The sequence below is a fragment of the Rhinolophus hipposideros genome, assembly GCF_964194185.1.
Source record: "Rhinolophus hipposideros genome assembly, chromosome: 17".
Lineage (NCBI taxonomy): Eukaryota > Metazoa > Chordata > Mammalia > Chiroptera > Rhinolophidae > Rhinolophus > Rhinolophus hipposideros.
The window spans coordinates 52,531,045-52,549,327 of NC_138063.1; the positions used below are offsets into that span (position 1 = coordinate 52,531,045).

At 40.1% G+C, this 18,283-nt stretch overlaps 1 protein-coding gene across 1 annotated transcript in view; it reads right to left on the reverse strand.

Annotated features, from left to right (window-relative positions):
• The window catches only part of PIEZO2 (piezo type mechanosensitive ion channel component 2), a 457,095-nt gene that overhangs the window by 64,361 nt on the left and 374,451 nt on the right, over positions 1-18,283 (reverse strand). The window contains exons 22-31 of the mRNA XM_081077986.1: positions 13,702-13,878; positions 13,285-13,410; positions 11,542-11,742; positions 10,657-10,861; positions 10,436-10,537; positions 9,115-9,280; positions 6,843-7,086; positions 4,316-4,412; positions 3,646-3,805; positions 1,845-1,934 (exon numbers count right to left, since the gene is read on the reverse strand). Coding sequence (XP_080934112.1) covers positions 1,845-1,934; positions 3,646-3,805; positions 4,316-4,412; positions 6,843-7,086; positions 9,115-9,280; positions 10,436-10,537; positions 10,657-10,861; positions 11,542-11,742; positions 13,285-13,410; positions 13,702-13,878 — 1,568 coding nt within the window. The remainder of the gene's footprint in view (positions 1-1,844; positions 1,935-3,645; positions 3,806-4,315; positions 4,413-6,842; positions 7,087-9,114; positions 9,281-10,435; positions 10,538-10,656; positions 10,862-11,541; positions 11,743-13,284; positions 13,411-13,701; positions 13,879-18,283) is intronic.

The following is an 18,283-nucleotide window of genomic DNA, read 5'->3' on the forward strand; positions in this document are numbered from 1 at the left end:
TATAGCTAACATCATGAACAAAGGGGTCAGTATTTAGGCCTTGTGAATAGTTTCTTATTAGCAACAAGTATCGCCATTTTTCTTTTATATACCCATGTTAATTTGCACTACACAGATGATAGTATTAATAATATGATCAGTAATAATTATGCTAAAGTTTGATATGTAATACTTTATGTCCACTTACTCCTTGTACTATAGCCAATCTGAACACAGCACATTATGAAACATAAGTCTTTTATTCTCCCATGTTTTACATCTTTTTAAATAATAAATGTCTGTCTTACATAGTTGTTGTGAACATCAAATGAAAAGAGGTATGAGTGAGAGAACTGTTTTGTAAATAGCAAATCTCTCCTCAAACATTTGTAAGTATTCTATTAGACAATATGCCTCTTCTCTATTTCAAATCTAGTATCTTATCAGATATGGAAAATGTACCATTTCACCTTTAATTATTGATTTAGTGCCTTTTATTTTGTCTGCTTATTCAGAAAGTCTAACTATAAAGAAACTGTAATGCTGAACTCTATTTCCCAGATGTGCTGTCCTGAAATGTTTCATTTTTTAATTTAGTGATTTAAAATTCTGGATATATTGCTCAAGCTTTTAAACTGATTTAAGCACCACTTCTGCTTTGTGTAGCTTAAACAATATTTTCAGTTTGTTTTTTGCAATGATCATTACCTTTATTCTTTTTTATTCTGACTTTCTATCACTGAAGCAAATGATAAAAACTCAGTGAAGTGAATAATAGTAACAGGCCTCATTTATGGGAACACATTCTAAATGTGGATCCAAATTTGTTATTTCTCTAGACTTGATTTAGGTAGCTAGAAATAACAATAGTAGCAACAGTTATACCGCATTGTATTCAATATTATGTATAACAACATATCTTCAATTGTGAAAATAACAATGCTATGGGATAGTATAATTTATACTAGCAAATATTTTTGCATGGGGAAAAATGAGGTCAGAAAAGAATGAAGCAGTCTTAACAAACTCAGGGAATTTTCCTGGTGGGGTGATAGAATATCTTCTTTTTCTTGGGGAAAGGAGTTAGTTTCTGAATTGTAGGCCATCAGCTCTTAAACCTGGCCCCTGAACACGTGAAGTGCTACCAATCCTCAGAAGTTTCATTCGTTGCTAGAAATTTCACTCTAAGAAAATTCTTTACAATGGGCTAAAAACAAAAACAAACAAAAAACGGAATTCTCAAATATCCTAGGTAAAGTCAGTCCATTACTTGACTTCTCCAGAATGTTGCAGTAGAAAAGGTCTTGAAGTAAATATAGGGAACCATGGGTTGTATTTCTAGTGCTGCTTCTGGTTAGCTACGGATTTTAAATCATCTAATGTCATGCGTCATCAGTTTCCTCCCTAAAAATTAGATTATGTTATCTCTAGAGATCCTTCCAGAGCTAGGACTCTGCACTTATTCCTTTTCCCACCGATGTAATGATCATTTGCTCCAAGTGCCTGACACTGGGCAAGATGCTGTCTCATTCATTAACTTGTATAATCTTTATAAAAACCCAGGTAGAAACAAGACTCAAGGTTCCAAAGGAAGCAGTTGAACTAAGACATGATACTGGTCTTACCCAAGCCATCGCCCCTTCCAACATACTGCAGCCATCTTTCTTTTAAATGACTTCCATTTTTGGTCTAGCAGGCATAAGCCACAGCCTGACACAAGACTCAATACCTAAGCAGTTGTGAAAGTTAACATGAACAGATTTTTCAGGGGGTTTTGTCTTCTTGAGTGCTGACAGTGGTTAAATGGGATCATACAAACCAAAAATAAAAGGAAAGGAGAAGGAGAGTAAATAAAGCATTCTTACTGCCTCTTCAGCTGATCCATTGACTTTTTCTCTTCCTCAATTCTTGCCTTTACAGCCTTTACAATTGTGGCTTGGAAAAGTTCAGCCCCTCTAAAGGAAAATTGGAAACAGAACAAATTAGTATTTCTATCATTGTTACTCACCTTATGCTGAAATGATGACTAAGGGTTAAAACATTTCTTTTTGGGCTGTTGACTAGAGTTGCCTAGGTGGGATTGGGAGATACAAGGCCCTGTATAGAAGCCTTCTTCCAGTGGACAAACAAGGCACAGACTCCCCTGGGAGAGAGTGACTGCTCACAAACCTGGGACGTCAATAAAAACAAAATGGTTTGTGTTTGGGGCGCCGGATGACTCAGTTGGTTAGACTGTAGGCTCTTAACAACAAGGTTGCAGGCTCAATTCCCGCATAGGATGGTGGGCTGCGCCCCCTGCAACTAAGATTGAAAACGGCGACTGAACTTGGAGCTGAGCTGGGCCCTCCACAACTAGATTGAAGGACAATTACTTGACTTGGAGCTGATAGGCCCTGGAAAAACACACTGTTCCCCAACATTCCCCAATTAAAAAAAAAATAGTTTGTGTTTTCTAAGACCTGAAAAGCTATTCAAACCTGCCCCACAGAACATTATACCTTAGCAAAGCGTTACTCACCTGACCTTATTATAATTGTCACACTAGGAAACATTTCCAGAGAAGTGATTAGTTTTCTACTCAATATGCAGGAAAGGGTATGGAATGAGCTAAGCATTCCTTAAAGAAATAAGCAAAGTTGGAGTGCAAGCCTCATCAGTAGGATTTTCAGTCTCCTGCCTCATCTCTTTGATTCTTTTCTTTTTACCCTTCCAATCCCTTCTGCTCTTTTTCATATTTCAAGCCTGTTTAAGAGTCCCCATAGAGCTCATCAAACTCTCTTAATATCCTCATCTCTGTCCCATTGTCATTGGTCACACTCATTTGGCAAATCCCAAGTCTGCAGGATCCCAGTGGTGTGCTGGCCTGTGCTTCGATAGGCTGTCAACAGTGGTACAGAGAACACACGACTGGCAATCTAGCCACTATACCACACCCCCAGAAATTCTTCTGCTCCTTTCTAGGGCCTATTTCAAACTTCTTACATTTTTCTCAAATCTCAAGTTCTGTCAAGGGCTTTTCACTCCTAGTAAATGCCCTAGCTTCCTACTTCTTGGAAAGAATATAAGTTAGGAAGCAATTATTTGCTCAGCTTCCTGCCACCTATCCTATGGACATGCTGACCTGCAGTGACAGAGGAAAAGGTGACATTCTCCTACCTCAGGCCTGCCTGTGCTCACATTCCTTCCCCACCTGCAGCCTGAGGGACTCGATCCTTCCCTTTATTCCTCTCTTCCTGCGTTTTCAATCATTCCACTGTTATGAAAACCTGCTTATAAGCATGCAAACATACTCAAATCTTACTAATCTTAGAAAAAGAACCCATGTACACCCAACATTTTCCTGTGTACAGTCTTACATCGCTACCTCTGCATCATCAAATATCTCACAGTCACTATCCAAGCCTTTACCTTCAACTTCAGTTCATTGGTGTTTGGCTCTGATCCTCCTCTGCTGAGGTCAATTATTTCATTATTCAATTAGCCAGTGTCTCTGAGGCGGGTACAGCATTCTAGGGCATCACACATCTCGCTATTGACACCACCCCCCATCTCAATGACATTCCTTTTAATACGTAGACCTTTTACCAGTCTTTCCTTCTAAATCTACAAGATCAAGGGCAAAAACTGGAAGAAGAGTGGAGTCTAAGAAGAATAAGCATACCCTACCTCGAAGCCAGGATCTGTGAAGCTTTTATATCTGCCACAACATGCAAGAAATAGTAACTCATGAAAACTCTTCTCTGCAGCAGGAGGAAGGCAAAACATATGCTGTCCCAAATAATTCCTGCTTCTCCACTGGGTAGTTTACATGAGGGATCATCATGAGCTGGACCAAAACACAACAAAACAATACAAAACAAAAAAAGAAAATAAAAAAAGTAAAATTAACATCCATTTGTATTGTTTTATAAAACATCATTTATTTTATAAAACCTGTGGTGTGAGCAGCCTTGGGAATTCACACAAGCATGAAAGCAACAGTCTGATCCATCAAATCAATTATGAGTTGATTTCATTACAAGCAAGGCGACGCCCTTCAAATCCAATATGAACGTTGATACATAAGGCTGACCAGAAAGTGAACTCTGACCACGGAAGGCACAGGAGGGGCTCTTTGCCAGGGCAGGACTGTCAAAGACAACCCAAGATGCCTTGAGTAGGAGCACTTCATGTTATGGCCATAGATTCACAATGCAGTACAATCCTACAGTCTCTGTGTAGAGACTGGACTCTACATTTACCTCTTTACTTGCTTTGGCCCAATTTTTAAATGAGAACAATACAGCTGCCCTTCCTTCTTTGTTCTTCCCTTCTCAGATTTGCATTTCATACTTACGCATTTTATAGCCTTTCACTGTGCAGGCCAGGCTGAAAGCTTGGATTAACCAGCAACAATTTTTAACCAAGTTTTCAATGTATCCACATGCTCCTATCTGAAACACAAGTGAGAAAGGCATATTCTGAAACTTTGCACCCAGAAAAAGCTTGATGTCTTGCTACCCCCAACATGTGCAAGAATTCAGAAAGTCTCAGTGCCAATGAATGCAGGAGGTGCCCACAGTGCCTCCAATTACAGTCACAATGGGGTGGTACAATTGATGCTTCAGGAGCACCATCATTTCCTGGAGAAAATGAAGCCCGATAAATAAAGGAACGTGAGGTTTTCTTTAGTGTGAGTTTTTCTGCACTTGGAGCACCTTTCTTTTCAAAGAAGGAAATCTTGGACTATGGTAAGAACAAGCTGAGCTGTGTTTTAGCAAATGGGTGAACGCTGAACCCCGGGACTCTGATTGTGGTACTTATTTTCTCACAAGTCGACCATATTAAACCTATGCTATTTACGAGAACATCATCACAAATGTAAGCTTCATGATATATAGTACTTAGAATAAGAGCAGAAAATGTGTTTTGAGTTTTTTGGCCAATTCTCTGGGTAAAGGAATCTTCTTTGTTGATTTGTATGTGGTTGCCTCATAACAATGATTTATTGTCATAGTTAAGTTCACATCCTGAGGGGGAAAAGTTTAAACAAATTTTAATCATTGCAAACCAACACATAAAGGTGATGGCTGAATTATGCATATTTCCTGGAAACAAATAAGGTAGAATATAATTAGGATTTGTTCCCAAATCAGCAGTTACCCAGCACGAGTACCCATCCGAACATTCTTTCTGTTCACATTTCAGTCCTTTAGAGCCATGCTTTTGCTCAGGTACCCTAACTTGGGAATATTCTCCCATCTTTGTCTCCCCAGACTCCCTTCAATCTATCTTTCAGGTCTCTGATGGGCTCAAATGGCATCACCTCCAAATGAGCTTGTTCCCAACTTATATAGGCAAGATATAAGGTACTCTTGTTTTGTTTTGTTTTGTTTTCCTGAAATGTTTTGATAATTAGCATCAACAGATCATATTATAATTACAAGTAGGGCTATCTTCAATTTTAGAATGTGAATTCTTTGAGGGTAAAACCCAAGTACTATTGATCTCTAGCTCTTCCAGATATAAAACAAAGAACAGCGCGCAGCAAAGAACGGAGCAATATAAGTTTATAGAATGAATGAATGGACTTTGTATCCATACATTTTCCAAGAATGAATGTAGGGGTCAGCTACTGGCAACGGATCCTTCACCATCAGACTTTAGAATGAATGGTGTTCTGTGGTCCTCTCTCATACCCTCTCCTTTAACACTCACTACTGTCCCAAATGTAAATAAATAATGGTGGGGTAAAATTGATAAATAAAAGTCACTTTTACAATCAACTAGAAAATTAACATTTCAAAGGACTGTGAACCAAATAAATTATTGAAATACATATTCATAGTTACACAGACTTAACTTTCCAAGACCTCTAAACATAGCAGTAATGTACCAAAAAAAAAAAAAATCAAATTCTTTCACAGTTGAATTGTCTGCCTGGTGAGCTCATCTTTAAGTAGCTAGGAAGGGGAGAAGCAGGAAGTCATTATATCACTGTTCTTCTAATGCACTATCAGGCATAGCCTGGGAGTAGCAGGCATAAGAATTAACTTTAAGTTAGGGCCAACAGAGATGTATTAACCCCTTCAGCATATGAAAGGTTGTTATTCAATATCCTGAAATAACAAGTAACTGAACTGGTGTCCTTGTGGCCCAAAAGATTTTATGTGACTCTGGCATTATGAGGAGGAAGTTTGAGTTATCTACCAGGTCAGAGGGAAAGCTGTGCCCTGAACAACCAAACTTCGTAGAGGAAAGTGGTGGGTTTTTCTGCAACCCTCTGTTGTCTTAGCTGGCGCTGATCAGGATGCCTGTACTCAGAGAGACAACAAAGAATCCATGGTTTCCTCTGTGTCTACCCACATTTCACGGGTACGTAAAACATTCATGCTCTCAATAGTCTATTCCCTCTCATTCCCCACCCCACATAGTGTTATCGAGAACTATGTTCATTTTATTTAATATTTCCACAACTCTTTCAAGATAAAATATTTGTTTTAGACAACATGATATGACTCTTAGAGATTCAATGTCTGACTTCGACTCAGAAAAGGGCCATTTTGTAATATCGTAAAAGTGATGACAAATTATTCCTCAGAAGAGATGGGATTTTAATTAATAAAATGTTTTAAAATTTATTCCTACAAATACATATCCTTTTGTCATATGACCTTGAGATGATGGAAACGAACAAAAAGGATTCTGCTTAATATGGCAAAACAAAGAGTAATAAATGGTCATTTGAATTGTGAATTTGCAGCATCTTATTTGGAGCTTTTAAGAGAGCAGTGTGATCGGCAATGGGCTTTTAATAACCACTGAATAGACTGTTTACTCTTATACTGAAACCACAAATGTGTTACACAGTGCGAGCCACTTACTGACAGTATGTTTTTCATTGTAATCACAAAAACGTTGTATGCAATCAGCCAGTCCCAATAGCGCAGGATACTCTTGATTGGTTTCAATAGCAAATCACCCCCAAAGAGCAGGAAATAGAAGCAGGCCACCAAGTAACCCATACAAAAGATGCTGATCCTAGTTGTCCCGGTGATGAAGATGATGGTGAGGACAAACCAGAAGAGGTAACTGAAGATGATCACTTTGGACATATCTAAGTATGATCTGGAAAACAAAACCGAAACATAAGAGGACAACAACACAAACAAAGTAAGCTGAGAGATTCTGTTTTAATAAGGGGAAAAAAAATCACATTAGGTTGGTGCAAAAGTAATTGAGGTTTTTGCAATTATTTTTAACCTTTTAAAACGCAATTACTTTTGCATCGACCCAATACTATCCATTTGACTCTATATGAAAGCACTTTATAAGTCAGGCTGTGAGCTCTGCATTCATCTTTCATTTGACATTGCCTAGTCTACAGGAACTGCTCACCTAATTAGGGATGGATGACTAGGTAAGTTGTGAAAACACTGTGTGTGTGTTTATCATCATTGGATTTGGGCCACATTTCCTATAAACAGCAACATTTCCTGCCTACTAACTTGAGTACTAAAAGTCCTCTCTGTCTTTCTATAAAAGGCATGAATAATTGTATGACTAAGGAAATTCTAAGATACAGATGCCTTCTGAAGCAAGAGAACAGGTAAGAATGGGTTTCTTTTGATAAGCTAGAAACGAATACATTTAAGCAATCCATGGTATACATAAAGGGTTAGTTAGAGATAAAAGGCTCTTCTTGTAGCTGAGAAGTGATTCTGACAAAGCAGACACAGCCACAGTGGGGCTCGTTCAATATTCTGTTCAATACCCTCTCCGTCTTTGCCTGTCCCTGGGTGGAGTCACGATTCCTTTTTAGGGAGCCATTCCGCCTCTCTGACCTTTCTGATGGAAGGTAAGGCAGCATTCGGGTCTGTGTCATCTTGTGATAAAATAACAGTTGCTAGAAGTTTCCCTAGTGCAGTCACCAACACCTGACAGAAGTTATCCCTACAGGCCACATCACATCTGTATTTGCATAATTAGAGCATCTCTGCTTTAGAGGTTTTGCTTTGTTTGTTTCTCTTCGTAGGTTTGGGGAGAAGCAGAGAAGAGCCAGGTCTGGGTCACTTCTTTGATTAATGATTGTTATTTTGTAAGAGTTAATAAGAAATCTCTTGATGAAAAATACATCACACTTGACCTACCCAGCCTTATTAGAGAATGTATTGTACCTTGAAGGTACATTGTCAGGTAAGTGAACTTTAGAACTTTACTCATTTTAGAGTACAATACTCAACAGTTAAATGTTATCATAAGTTTTTTTTCTCTAAAATATATCACACCCTTCCTTGACGTCATACCCGAAGGAGAATAGATAAAATGTCTATATTTCTCAGTATCCCAGAATCATCGCAGGTAGAGTTAGTGACTAACTCGAGACATCATATCAGAACGCACACAAGGGCTTCTGCTGTGTGTGTGTAAAGGAGGCACAAAACATGACACCAATTTATCAGACTCCTACACTGACGGTTGAGTTCAGTCCTAAAGGCTTCGCAGCGCAAAGGAGCTGACTGGGGAGGCAGATGGGAGTGCTCTCCATGGGGTGGGCATCAGGTGAAAAAAACTGGGGACTTGGAAACCCAGAGATTGCAGAAGGAATACACAGTGATAAATTTAGTTTGGTTTAAACACAAACTGTGAAGGAGATGATCAGGTTGCCAAGATCAGCTGTCACCAGACTGTGAAAGGCAGCAAAGGTGCTGCAAAGGCAGCCCATGCACAGCCACGGAGCAGACAGTGCTCCAGGAGCGTGCCAGCACAGGATAGCTGCAGTGACCAGTGGTTCTTGGTGCCCGCTGAACAGGGGGATGATGAGGACGGATGGGATGAGGATGAGGAGCAGAGGATGAGGAGGAAAGATCTCTGCGAGAGAAGCAGGAAGCAGTATTATGAGCACGTCAGTTTGTAAATAAATGAGAAGACACAAACTGATGCAAGAAGAAGTATGATTTATGCTGACAGAAGCAGAAGCAGAACTATAATTCAGAAGCTCAGCTTCTAGGCTACTGAATCACCCTGTCCCATGTTTATTAGCTTCATGTGTACAATCACCTGTCAGTGTCCCCAGAATGGCAGAGAGAGAATTGGAAGTAGAGGTCCATACTTTAAGTGAAAGGCACGCATGAAAGTGGCTTTGAAAATCGTTACCTGCAGTGAATGAAATCTGGCACAGGGTTATGTTGGCTGAAGGAGGCCGCATCAAGGTTCATGCAAATCTCAACATTGTCCCCTGCTATGATTCTCACTGCGGCCTTATTTTCATCCTCAAAAATCTGCCGTTGTAAGGAGGCACACAGAAGCAGCATGAAGTCATCTGGTAAGACAGAGATAAAATAATTAAACCTGGGTTTACATAATGAAGGAAACAGTCTCCATACAGCATGAGCTGCTCCTTAACTCATAAGTGGGTTGTGTTCCCAAGCTTCGTGGTACAAATCTTCCTGGATTCCAATGCTGGGGCCAAGTTCTACCTTCCCCATCATATAAGAGGGACCACAGACATTCTAGAGGCTTACAGTAGGAGAGTCCCTGGATTTTGTCTGTATATTGGTCAGTGAAAATATCAGGTGCTAATTAATAGACTTCATGACTCTTTATTTGCACTTACCCCACTAACGTTTTGAGGAGGCCATTTGAGCACCTTTCCCCATCTTTATCTCTCCATATATGGTAGACTCATTGTTTTTCTTTATTCTCTCCGTCTCCCTTTGCATTTGTAATCAAAGACTCTCTCCAGAGCACATACTGCAGTGAGGCTTGGTGAGAGCAGGTGACAATTATGGGCCGATATGTGAGAGTGGGGGAGAAGTCTGACGGAGCTGTCCTTGTCGCTGATGGCCCAGAAAAGGCCCTCACATCAGTCAGGCTGGCAGCCTCCAGCCCAGGTTGCTTCAATGTTCTTTAAATGAAACGTGAATGTGTTTAGGCCGCACAGCCACTCTGTTTTTCATAGCACCCAGCACTTCCTATTGTCTTAGGTGGGAGACGATCACCTTAACCTTTGGTCGTCAGCCTGACCTTTGAAGGGTTTGGGACTATGGCCCAGCTCAGGGGCAGCAGCAATTTGGGTAGCATCTTCTTAGCTATCACAGTCTTAGTCTTATCTTTAGATTTGTTCTGTGTGTGGTGGCAGTCAGAAACAACCGCTTCACAAAATACATGGCCTCCCTTTTCAGTCTACCTTCTAGAAAGTATGTGTGTGTTGGGGGGTAGGGGTAGGTGTGTGTGTTGGGAGGTGAAATTATGAAAGTGCATATGGTATTTCAATGTTTATTTATTAATTCTGCAAATGTACTAGCACAAGTAGAAGCCATTAATGACTTGTGATATTAATGCATTGAGACAAGCCTTTACATGATTCTAAAGTTCAGTGGAAGGAGCAAAGGCACTAATGCATGATGCATGAAGATGGATTAGCAAATATAAAACCAAATACCGGTGCTCTGTGGCCCCAAGATGCAACACTTACAGACGAGAAACACAGGGTTGGGCCGCACAATGAAGTCTGGGAAGTACAGCCACTTTATGATGTTGTCGTTGAAGCTGGAACCCTTGAATCTCCATGGGTAATCTGCAGGGAGGGAGGTGGTGAGGCCAAAAATCAATATGCTTCATGCTGCTCTTTGCTCATTGTGTACAATGTGGGGGTGGATTGTATGAGCAGACGGCTCCTGGGGAGGGCAAGCTCACCTCTGCAGGGAGCAGGGGGGATGCCTATACAGATGAAGTACTGGAACGTGATGACGCATGCCAGGAAGCAGCAGTACTTCGGCCAGATCTCTGCTATGGCTTTTCTTCTGCGTCGGTATAAGACAGCGATCAGCCAGCAGGCGTGAATCATGGCATAGAAATCCATTCGCTGACCGATTACGTTAACTGACATTAGGAAACAGGTCTGTGTGAGGATGAAAAGAGGCAAAAAATGGGTTTGCAGGCAAGGGGAGTAGTGTCAGCTGTCAGCCCTGCGTAGGCAGCAGAGACCTGCATTTCTGAGAGTAGGTCTCCACATGTTCACCAGGTCTTGCCTTTGTAGGTATATTTTAGCATAAAGACTGTACAAATTACTTCCTAGGGCAAACTGACTACATCACTATTAATAAGAACACTTCAAACCATGAGAAAAACTATAGCTATGATCTCTTCATGAAAAGCACTGTTCCAAATTCATTCTATTAAGGAACAGGCACTACCACAACCATTTCAGTTCAAAACAATTCATTTTAGTTAAGGTTACGTTTTCATAATGTACAAAACAGAATATTTTCAGAATGCACAAAAATACTTTTTTAATTTGTAATAAGAAACCAGTTAAAATGATAAGTGATATCTATGCATCTGTAAAACTGTTGAGATCCAGACAGCCTGAGTTCATTGTTGGGAGAAGTGGCCATTGGCATTTGGTCTTGAAAATTTTCAAACAGGCCTGTTAAGCCTTCAGTAGACTGTCTTCCTGCTGACCCTGAGATCAGCACTCGTGGCCTGCAGATGTACAATGAAGCTCTAGTAACCCACTGGCCAAAAGCAGTTACTGGAATTTTCACAGAAAAGAGAAAATGCATCAGCAAGCAAACTCACCTCCAGACCAAACTTGTAGAAGAAGTAATTTATGAAATATTTGGCACAGTTAATAAGTCCATCATCTAGATGGAGTCTTGTAATGTCATGAAAGATGGTTTTAGACACAGGGGCCTTGAGGTTGTTTCGACCTCGATAATATTCCTGATGGCGGTAAATTGTAACTTCAAAGGCTAGAATGGCCAGCATTAGGAGATTATTCTACGAAGCAAGAAAACACAGCTATGTGATGCCAAATGCTTTACGACTCGGTAATTTTAAGCAATCCTCATAATACATCATTTGATTCCATTCCTGGTGTGTAAAAAGACACGGTTTTATGAAATCTCACCTCTGTAAAATATAGTCTTGAATTCAGTGTTCATTTTCCCTATTTTATGGCAGCAAGGGTGGAGTTATCTCTCTTATGCAAATCAGAATAATTTCCATGATAATAAGACCGAGGATCTCTAGACAAAAGCCTGGTGATGCTCATTCTATAACTGAAAAAGTACAACACCTGGACCAGGAAGCAGTGTCCAGTTACCTTGTGAGGGTGGTCCAAACTCATTGGCAACTAGGAGTGCTAAACCCTTTAGTGTTCTATGTGGACATCTGGGGAAACAGACTAAGCTGGAATAGTGCGATAAGCATTAGAGGGGAAAGTTTTGAACACTTCTGAAATCTGGCTAGAGAAAGCAGTAGATTGAGAAGCACACTGATGACAATAAAATAATAATAGTGATGATGATGATGATGATGATGATGATGATAAAATAGCTAAAATTCATGGAACTATATATGCCAGATACTATTCTAATCACCTGTATTAAATATGAGTTTATTTTATCCCTATAACAGCTCTTTATAGTAGATAGTATTTGTACAGTACATGGGAGATAAGGTCGATATCATTTGTACATTACAAATGACATTTGCTGGATGAGAAAAAACAAAAAACTAGAAAGCTACACAGTCAAAGAAAAATAGGATGTTTAGTACATTTTAAAATTCCAGGTGTTGAGTAGAAATGTTTTATTTTTAAATGTCTTGTCAGCATAGTAAGACTACTTAGATTATTCATCAAAATAAAATGTGAAAAATCTGAAATTAGGCTGGTGCAAAAGTAATTGCGGTATAAAAGGTTAAAAATAATTGCAAAAATCGCAATTACTTTTGCACCAGCTTAACATATTGCTTTCATTCTTGCAACTGCTTGCAAAGCTTCTTTTTCAAAGATATGCTCTTTATCTGATTACTTCTAAATGTAATATATGCCCTTTATTAAAACTTGTAGAGGAACAATTTAGACAGCAAAACATTCTTGTAACCCTGCAGCTATTTCTCAGAAGTAATCACTGCTGAGCATTTGTATGTTTTACTCAATAATTTTTTCTTTGTGTCTAAAAGGAATTATACTATGTGTGATATTTTGAAATTTCCTTTTTTTAAGAAAAACACAACAATACATTTTGGATATCTTTTAATGTCTGATATTATCAATCTCCCTCAATCTTTTAGTGGTTCTGTAATGTTCCAATGAATAGATTTGTCATACTTTATTCAATGAATCACAAACTACTTGATCAATTTCTTTTCAGCAAATGAGATACTGATTTTAATACTTAGTCATTTGTTTCTAAGGTGATTCTAAATGCCACATACGATGAGGTTACTATGAAATGTGCTATTAGGGGTCTCAAGGGAAATGATTCTAGACAATAACTACTCAGAGGCACCAACTCAGCACAATGAAGCCTTTACCCTCAGGTAGATGAGCAAAGGGGAAGACTTCCTTAGTCCGACCCACTCTGTGGGATCCACAGGAGCGCTGTAGAGTAGAGACTTGTTCAACTGGTGAAGGGGTATATCAGTTTGATTTTCATTTGGCTGAAAAGAGAAAAGAGAGTAAAAAATGGCCCCACAGATTAGGAAAGTTCAGATTCTTTTTCTTCAGTTTTAAGCAAAGAGCATGGGGAAAAAGGAAGGGAAAGACCCATTTCAAAGGGGAAATCTCATCAGAAGAGACTTTGACCCAGCATACTGGAACAGAACACATCCAACCTGCTGATATGACACAAATTAGACCAGACAGAATGTGTCTGGAGATGTAGGTTCCCCCAAATCCACCTCACTACCCTACAGACTAGTGAAGAAGATTCCCCCAACTTTGAGGCTCACCAAGGAACAGTTAACAGAAAATCCCTCAGGCTTAATGGTTTGCAGCTGGTACAACATTTTGCAGACGATGATCACACATGTCCAGACAGTGCAGACACTTGAAGCCAGACGGCGTAGCTTGGTGTATGGCAGAGCAAAAGCCCAAGAAATCAAAAATACATAGTTGAACACAGACACCTGAAACCATAAAATCAGAAATGGGGACAAAAATGCATAACATGGCATAACATCTACAAAACATAGCAATTTGACTGATTCAGTTCAGCTCAGTTCAGCAGAAGTTGATTGAGTTTCAAGAATGTGCAAGGCATTGCCTTAGGTACTAAGATATGTATCTTGTATTGCAGACAGACGTATAACCAGAGGATATCAATATAACGTAGTAGTAATGAACTATAAATGTAAACAGTCTCAGGTGAGAATACCCAGGAGGGGTTCTCCGCCCAATCGGAAGCTTCAGGAAGCATTTCCTGGAAGAGATGATGCTGAGCTGAGCCTTGAAGGATGCGTAAATTTATCCAGGCCAAGAAAGGCAAGAAGTGCAATTGAGGTAAAGGATGTGTGAGCAAAGGCAGAAGAGCATGAAGGAGCATGGTAGAAACAGATGAACACAAACAACTGGAAGTTCTGGAGTTGAAAGTAGTGAACTGCAACAGTAGTGAGGCTGGAGACGTAGCTGGGGAGGCAGAGCCACGTTTTGTGGACCCATTTTTAACCATGCTATGGCACATGAACCTCTTGTGCAGAAAATAGAGAGCCACTGAAGGGCTCTATACTGGGAAATCTTAAGGAAAGATTAGCATTTTATTTAGATACACGTAACTGAAGAATGGAGGTGCATCAATGGGGGTTAGACAAGAGGTCTAGCTCACAAGTACTGTGGTAGCCCAGGAGAACAATGACATGGGCCCAAATGTAGGCAGTGGAGCAGAGAGGGGGAGGGCTCATGGATTTCAGATGGGAAGCAAATTAGCTGGATTTGATGACTGATTGGCTTGTGGGTGGTAAGGGTAAGGTAGAAAGTGTAAGGAATCCCCCCCAGATTTCTGGCTTGAGAGCCAGAGCCTTGAGAGAATGATAGCGCACTACAGAGATAGGATCTGGGGTGAGGTGCAGGTGTAAAGAGGGAAGGCAACGATTTCAACTTGGTTTTAGATGGCCTGTATTTATTGATCAGGTGAGATGTCCACTCATTTCTAATGGTTGTCCATAGCTAATGGTTCCCTGGTCCTGTGCTTGCCCATCCCTGGCTATGTGGGTTCCCTTAGAGAACCCACAGCTTCAGTGCAAACCCTTGCATACGATCCCCCTTCCTGTGCACCCAGAGCTTCCTGGAACACCTCTAACTCAGCAGTTAATGTGACTTTTGGTTTTATTCACCAGCCATTGCTATCAGACTGTGAGAAAAGAAGTTATGTCTTTCTGTTTTTACACCAGCATCTAGCACGGTACAAGCATTCAATTTATTGTAAGTACATACTAAAGGCTAAATGAATGCTTAGTGAGAGTGAAAGTAATAATGATGAGATATTAGATAATATCTATGAGGAATCTCAAGCTTGCAAAATTCTTTTATTTGCTTCCTTCTTTCAGTCAGTAAATATACAATTGGCAAGGCCCTCTGGAAGTTGCTAAGGATACTAAATGAAATAACATGTGCCCCCCTGCATCAAGGAATAACTTGACCTTACAGAGCTCTCAAGGAAACTTTAGAAATTAGAAATGTGATTGCGTATAAAAGAAGGAAAAGAGAATGTTTTATACACACACACATACATTTATATGTACATATATTTATGAGGTATGATCACAAAATACAATGCATGTTTAAATAAAAATTTATTACAGTAAAAGATAGATTGCCATTAATCCCCCTCAAAACTTCCCCTCGCTTCAAACACACTTATGCTATCATTCTTGCCACTTTCAGAAGCAGTTCTGGAAGTCCTCTTTTGTGAATGTCTTTAGTTGTGCTGTCATGGCTGCCTCGATGTCCTAAATTCATTCAAAACGTCTACCTTTCATGGTTATTTTGACTTTGGGGAAGAGCCAGAAGTCGCATGGTGCCAGATCCAGTAAATAAGGTGGATGAGGACACACTGTAATGTTTTTATGTGACAGAAATCGCTGTACCAGAAGTGATGTGTGACACGGAGCATTGTCATGATGGAGGATGAAGTAAAGAAACGCATGAAAGAGGGCTTCCAAAACTGCTTCAGAAAGTGGCAAGAATGATGGGATAAGTGTGTTTGAAGCAAGGGGGAGTATTTGGAGGGGGATTAATGCCAATTTATCTTTTACTAATAAAATTTTTTATGTAAATGTTCACCATGTTTTTAGATCACACCCTATATATGTATACATACACCCACACACAGACACACACACAAATTATTTCCCAAGGGCCTCTTCTCCCTCAGATGCTCATGATTGTAACCTTGGAAAGGTTTAAAACTTATAAGAGAATGACCCTGAAAGTTTGTGAAAACAAGCACCCTGGATGATGGCCTTGGATGAGGATAGTTTGAATCCAAAGCATGTGGCCACATCTCTTGAAGTTTTAACTGAGGATGCTAATTGTGTTCTCATTTTACCATAAGATGATCAGCAATTTCTGAGAAAGTTTATATTTTGTATTACTCAAAATCTATAAGCTACAAACACAAACATATATATATATATATATATATATATATATATATATATATATATATATATATATATATATAGCAAGTGCCATTGTCAATGGGATGAGTCAAGCATTCACAGCAGAGGAGGCCCCTGCAGGTATAAATAGGCACTTAGGAGGTGCACAATTTCTGGGCTGCTATTCACAGGTGAACATGCCCCTAGAATTGTGCAACAGGCACCCTGACGCAAACAGCTAGACATTCCCTTGTTATAACCAGATGAAATTCAGACACATCACATGCTGGCTTGGCACATGGCTCTTTAGAAGAACCACATACAAGAGTCAATATTTGTCTCTCTTCCCCAACTGTATTTGGTATAGAAAGGTGTTAAATCAAAATGTCAAGGAGATAGATAACATTCCAAAATGGGGTGCTCGTCAACATGTAGAAATTTTAAAACAGTTGATGGGAAACCATTTAGGGGTCTTTAAAGCCCTCCAGGAGGAAATAAATGGATCAAGATAGTGAAGAAAACAGGGGAAGTGTGAATAAATGCCTTTGTAGGGTGGTGTTTCTGTCTGTTCCCCACCCCTAAGATGATGGGGTGGGAGGAAGGGATGCTGCATTCTCTCCCCAAAGTCCCAAGTAAGGAAGTCTCAAGCAGGACCACTCACAGATTATAGTCTGTGTACATTGGAGTTTGGGCACTGATGTGCAACTTCTACCCAGAAAATCCAGCTGGTAAGGTGAGATAGGCTGCCGTGAAGGCAAAGCCCCAGAGCCCGCTTTACTGGGATCCATGGGCCCGAGCAGAGCAAAGACTCAGAGTGTTGCCCTTGGACCTGATGCAGGAGGGAGAAAGCAACTGGAGCTGTTTGTTATGAGTACTGCTCAAGAGGATTGCTGCAAGGGGAACAGATGTCCAACAGAAAGAGTCCAGGGGGAGAGGATGTTGGGAAACCAGGGGCTGGGTGACAGGCCACAGCCATGGAGGAGTTGCTGTTGGAGGACCCATAGAGGAGCCTCCATGAGAGAAAGGGTAGATTTAATTGATGCAGCTCAGAGTTTGAGGACATCTTATGATAGTACAAGTCAAATCAGAATATCCCTCATCCGCCTTGCCCCTCACCCGAGTCTATGGTCCAACCTGGGAGGTTTATAAGAAAAGTTAGTTCATTGGGGTGGAGGCAGTGAGAGCAAGCTTGTGTGAGAAAGAAGATGCAGCGAGGAAGAGGAGACACATCTCCCTGGGGAAGAGATAAGAGTTTGATTCTTTTCTGTGGCTGAACAATTTTAATTAATAGAGTGAGATTTTGCTTCTCTTTAGGATAACGATTAGACTTTCCATTACCCAGGAATGATCAGAAAGTGTTTTGCATTCAGGAGCTGAAGGAAAGTTTTCCTGTAGACTATGTTTTAAAGGGACAGTGGAGGTCCCAAATAAAGTTGTTTTTATGATTGCGCCCCACATACTCTAATCACTCAATGCTTCACCGATATTAATAAGAATCAACTATGAACATGCTGACTGGAGCCCACAGACCAAAGTCAATGCAGAGCGGGGAGCGACTCCAGTGGTAATAGCACCCAAGGAACACGCAGTAACTCACCCTTCGTGTGAAACTCAGTGGTATACAGGGGGGTTAAATTTTTTTATACCAATGGGATTATGGGAGATGCTAGACTCAGTGGGAGCAGAATTTCTCTGGTTCATGAGTCTCTGATGTGTTTTGAAGTTATAAGTGTGTGAGAGAGAGATATAGGAATGAAAATTCTGGAAGTCCATACAATGCGTGAATTATAGAGAATGAATTGGTCATATTCCACCAAAGGCTCTTTTTCTAATGGGGTAACAGGGTGAATAGATCATGAGCTTCTATTTACTTGATAGTCTGTGCACAAGACATTGTGTAGGCTCATTAAGGATGATTTTAAAAATATATGCCTGT